This window comes from Capsicum annuum, chromosome 9, assembly GCF_002878395.1.
Source record: "Capsicum annuum cultivar UCD-10X-F1 chromosome 9, UCD10Xv1.1, whole genome shotgun sequence".
NCBI lineage: Eukaryota > Viridiplantae > Streptophyta > Magnoliopsida > Solanales > Solanaceae > Capsicum > Capsicum annuum.
Window position 1 is genome coordinate 53,613,439 of NC_061119.1, and position 5,734 is coordinate 53,619,172.

The 5,734-nt window shown below is 33.6% G+C and overlaps 1 protein-coding gene across 1 annotated transcript; it reads right to left on the reverse strand.

Annotated features, from left to right (window-relative positions):
* Positions 1-246: 246 nt before the first annotated feature.
* LOC107842778 (protein OCTOPUS) lies at positions 247-3,802 on the reverse strand. Its single transcript, XM_016686802.2, has 2 exons — positions 1,667-3,802; positions 247-660 (listed from the first exon to the last, which is right to left on the reverse strand). The coding sequence occupies exon 1, from the start codon at positions 3,591-3,593 to the stop codon at positions 1,677-1,679; it is 1,917 nt and encodes a 638-aa protein (XP_016542288.1). The 5' UTR covers positions 3,594-3,802; the 3' UTR covers positions 247-660; positions 1,667-1,676.
* Between the last annotated feature and the right edge of the window lie 1,932 nt (positions 3,803-5,734).

Consider the following 5,734-nt stretch of genomic DNA (forward strand, 5'->3'; position numbering starts at 1 on the left):
CACCATGGAAGAAAAATTAATAAAAGAGTCAACAGCTACTACAACAACAACAATATATAATCCCACAAAGTGGTATCTTGAAAGGGTAAAATATACGCACACGTTACCTCTGCCTCATAGATAAAGAGGTGAGATCTTAAAAGGGTAGAGTATACGCGCACCTTACCTCTATCTCATAGGTAAAGAGGTTGTTTCCAATAGGCTCGAGAAAAGGGGTCAATAGCTAAAATCAAAATACAGAACTTGTTGCAACCAATCCACCAATTTTTCTTTTCATTTTAACCATTACCAATGGAAGATACAGACCCCCAACTCAGAAAGCAAGAAAATCTCAACTCTTCTGCACTAAAGAGGATATGGACACTACTACATATCCCAATTAGTCAACATTTATACATGCAAATTATCACTACAGGGATAAATATGCAGGACATTTTTTACAGAATCCCCTAGTTGAAGCTTGTCTTTCTAAACAAGGTCCAAGGTAGATTTTTGATAATCCACTTTGTTCTTTATCAATCAATACTCTGCACCGAATGGAGCTTCTCGAACTGAGCTTCCGTGGAGTCTGTTCAAGAAAGCAGTTTTTCTGCAGTGACATTGTCGATACCAAGAAAGATAAGGACATGTAGTATGTTGTCCTAAGCCTCAAACTTGTTCCTGCATGAAGAGTAAAAAAGAAATGGTTAAGACTCTTAATATCAGCTCCAGCAGGGTATTACACAATGAACATCATAAAACGCAGAATCTTGGACGTGATTTCATCGAGTTTCAAAACTTTCAACAGCCTGATCACAACAACATTACAGTTTCTTCTTTTTGGGGGTGGGTGATCCACTATGTTTTGTTTCCCTGACAAGGACTACTCTGGAAAGAGCAATTGACTCTGACCAACAGAACAATGAGAACTCGAAAAACAACAATCATGAAAATCACTTGTAAAAGGAATGGTTGGTCTGTAAGATAATCCGTGCACTGACTGGGTAAGATTTCAGTATAGGAACATAACAAGTAGGAGTATATCATTATTGGCAACATTATAATGCACACAGGTGATATATAAGCAGAATCATGACTATTACAAGTATGGAAAATGGTTAAAAGACATCAAAAGCCAATTATTGTGAAGTCCTAGCAATTAAGAACTTGAGACCATCAGCTGCATATCAAGTAAATTGAGAACGTAAGACTAACAAACACCCAATTCCATATTTGTAACTCTATCAAGTAAATTGTTCCATCTATAGTAATATTCTAGTTGATGTATATCCAATACTAAGAAAAGCTGTAAATGGTTTGGACATTCTAAAGATCACGAATAACAACAAGAGGTACTCAAGGATTTACAGTTGCTCGTTGGAGGTAATAATGCCTTTAATATTTATATAATCAGCAAAAGTAAACAATGTGAAACAGAAGCATGTACGACAAATACAATAATCCTACTCAATTAAGACATGAAATGAGGTCATGTAGAAATGGGAGACATAAATTTGGCACAAAGAAGAGAGGTTAATGAGACAAAGAAAAGACTTTTTCCTGTTATTAGAAAAAATCCAAGGAGTACACAGATGACATATGCATCATCAAGATTACATTAGCTCAAATCATATCAAAACAAATGCAACGAAAATTAATATTTTGATCAAAAGAAAGAACTAAGGACCTCGGATATCTCAGTAAAGTCGAAGTAAGCTCCTCGCAATGGAGTGTGAGCCATTTGGCCTACTTTTTCCTGATAAACCTCTCCGGCTGCCTCTCATGGGTGCCAAGTAGAACCGCAAGAGTCCATTATCAAGATGATTAGGTGAATACCTTGCGCTCCGATTTCTCTCCAACACAATATCATCTCTTTTCTTCTTTACATGTCCATTCATTTCAACACCAGATTTCCTCACACTCCCAAATGACCCACCACCTATACCGTTCGAGTTTCTCCAGCTCACACTGCTATTACTCCTTAAGACCTTCCTATTAATACCACCTCTAACATCACCATTTGTCCTCAAATCTTGCCAAGATTCCGAAAACGACCTCTCTACTCCATTTGATCTACTATACCTATCATCTTCTTCATCTTTGTTCCCACTAACTCTCCTATGTATAAAACCCCATAAATTCCAAGCCCACCTCCTCGATTTTTTCGACTCCTTTCGCTGCTCCTCGTTACCATTATCTCTAAAACCTGTCAATTCAAAAGTCTCAGAACAGTCATCTCCTCTTAAGGAATTGGAATTCGAATTTGAATCCCTTTCACCAACCAACACTTTGGCTCCAAGATATTGATCACCCGTAGCAGGCAATACTGCTGCCGCCTTCATCTGATCCATTTCTGCTACAACAGCAGCTGCAGTCTTCCTAATTGAATTAGACCTATCAAGACTCTTCCTTCGCCTCGAAGACGAATCCGAATAATACTCCTTAGTCTGAATAGACCCTCCAGGTACCCCTTCATCCTCATTGATAGAAGTCATTGAAAGACGCGGTTCCTCAACAGGTATTTGATGATCAAACCGCGGAATATGCACAACCGGGGCATCTTCTATAACCGAAACCATTGGTGGCATTCTAGGGAAACTCCTACCAATCAAATAACCATCCCAAGACGCACGAGGCTCGTCAAAAGAATACCGAGGATCATCAAAACTCATCCTCCCAGCATCAAGTGAAAATCGAGGATCAGTATCACATGACCTTCTCCCAAAACCATAGTCTGCTATCTCAGATTGTGTATCCCTATTATTATTATAGCGCCTTGAAATTGGCTTTTCTATATGCAATGTACCTGAATTTTCGCCATTTTCGCTATTGTTTCGCTTCTTCAGCTTCTGTTTTTTCCTCCAGTTGTGCCATTTCTTGCTAAATACCGATGCAGCTGACCAAAAACTCCCTCCAATTTCCTTTTTCGCCTTTTTCGCCTGTGAATCGAGATCGATATAATCTTTTATCGGCTTCAATACATCCACATTCACCTCTTCTTCAACCACAATCTCTGGCTCCACCGGTAACTCCTCTTCAACTATCTCATCAACCACATTTCCAGAATCTTCATCTTTTTCGGGCTCCTCTTCCTCTTCCTCCTCCTCCTCCTCCTTAACTGGTCTACCACCAATGTCATTCCGATTTTGTGAACAAGTGGGCTTACAAGTTTTCGTCTCGTCGTCTATTGAAAACAAAGACCAAAGAGTATTACGTCCTCGCACATCACAGGACTTTCTTTGGGGTTCAAAAGCAGCAGCATTAAACCCCAACGCCTCGTTTTTTGAAGCGGAGAAGGACTTAGTCCTCCGAAGTTCAGGAAAAAACGAGGTGGACTTAGCGGGTTTAGGAGGAAGATTACTAGCAGAAGGTTTGGAAAAAAGGGATTTAATGGCAGCAGTAGCAGAAGAAGTAGAAGGACGACGAGAAGAAGAAGAAGGATTATCATTGTTGGCATTGTTATCTAAGGTGGTGAGTCGTTCACACAGACATTCAGGGCAAAAGCCCGTGAATTGTTCATCTGGGTGACGGTCACAACTGAAAGAAGAGCGTGGTGGTTGAGTAAGTTGTGGTTGTGGTGGTGGTTGAGTTGGGTCTATAGTGGTGGGATTCATTTGTGTGCAGCAATGTGCACTTTGTTCATGTTAATTATAACATTGCATAGTAAGAAATTGTAGAGACTTTTGGAGTTATGAAGAACAAAAAATGGAGAATTTTGTGTTCACAACGGGCAACAAGTGAGAGAGAAAAGAGAGAGAAGTTCAGAGTGAAGAAGAAGAAGAAGAAGAGTAGAACGTGTTGGAAGGAGAGACAAATTAAAAGAACCAAAAAAAATACTCTATTTTCTCTCTCAACTTTTTTTTTCCTCTCTCTCTCTAGAATTCTCTTTACGATGCTTTTTTCTTTTCTACGGATATGTATATATTTTCTCCAAATACTGCTATAAAATACGGAGATATTTTCTAATTTACTTTTAATGGATATTTTCTAAAATAAATTTTTAGTAGTTTCTTATTTTGGTTATGTAAAATTTTATTTACTTAAAAAATATAAAACTAAAAGAATATTATTATGTCTTTTGATTAATTAAAACATTGTTATTTAAGAACAAAATAAAAGAATTAAAATATCACTAATTCAGGAACGAAGCTATTAATACTTTCGTAACGATTTTTGTTTATGGACATTCAAATTATGCTAATTTTACTCAATATTTTAAATGTATATTCTTTTATCCTGTTAATAAGAAGAATTGCATCTTGAATTTTCATATAACTTTTAAATGTTTAAGTCTTAAATTTAGAATAATATATTATTTAAAATAAATTAAAGTAATTCTTTTAAGCGAAAATATCACATAAATTTAGATAAAGAAATGACTAATGTCATATACTCCCACCACTCCATTTTGATTATTTCATTTATAAAAGCTAACTGATTAAACTAATTATTATTTTAAAAATTAAGATATATTAATTATTAATCATCTTTAAGTTTACTTAATAAATGTGGAGGGACTAATGTGATCAAAGGAAAACAATATTAAATTAAAATTAGAGAATAGATAAAAATAAATTAATTAAATTATCCTTTTAATTAAGTAAAATAAATTGGAGGAAACATAACATTTACTCTTTATACACTAACAGATTAATATAGTTAAATGCCGATAGTTAATGGGGGTCAATGACTTTAAATACCATAGGTATAAGTATAACCTATTAAACGACATTTATTATGCTGTTATGTCTTGTTTGTTTTGTTGTATGAGAAAATTAAATAATTTTGACTTAAAAAACCCGCAATATTAATGTATTGTTTGATTTCACACTTGAAACCACTTCATCGCCAAAACAAGTCTATTAATATTGCAGCACTTAACTTCACTGTAAACTTATGTGTAATCAGATTTTGTACATATTCCTCCCTAGCTTTGTTCATATTTACTAGTAAAATATACCTCTTTCGTCTCGTTTTAATTGATCCTCTTTCTAAAAATATTTGTTTCAATTTAATTATCTCTTTGATGAAATCAAGAGAATTTTATTATATTCTTTTAATACTACCTTAGCATTAAATGACTAAACAAAGTGTATATATATTCAAATTTATATTTTCAAAGCATAATTAATAAGTCTAATTTGATTAAATAAATTTTTAATAAATATTTTTTTAAGGGGAGTGTTAAGTCCATAGGGTCTAATTAATACGAAACGGAAGGAGTGCTACTTTCATTTTATTTTAGTTGTCTACATTTTATTTTACACAATAATTAAGAAATCATAAATTGAATAATGAATTTTATTATTTTACCCTTTACAATATTAATGTATTCATTGGGCATGAAAATGGACATTGAATTGTAATTGTTCGCATTTAATGTATACAATTATTTGTAGGGGTAAAATAAAAAATAATTAATTTTATCATAATTTAGTTAGTGATCAACTAATATGAGACATTTATTTTTAGTATGATGACCAATTAAAATAGGACGGATGGAGTATTAATAACAGTTGTTTAAGTTTACTTGTAAACTTGAAAAATTAAGAGGTAATTTGTCATTTTGTATCTATTTTATTTTTATTATTGACTATAAATTTATCATTTTGTATTTACTTTACTTTTTTATTGAATATAGTCATTATAAAATGCATTTTTTAAAGTATTAAATTTATTTATATTCAAAAGATAATATAATTAAATTATTTTTTTATTGATTGCTTTTCAAAAGGTGTGTCAAGTCAAACATGAA

Excerpts from the sequence above, each read along its gene's own strand:
- LOC107842778 (XM_016686802.2), bottom strand. The coding sequence starts at position 3,593 with ATGAATCCCACCACTATAGACCCAACTCAACCACCACCACAACCACAA.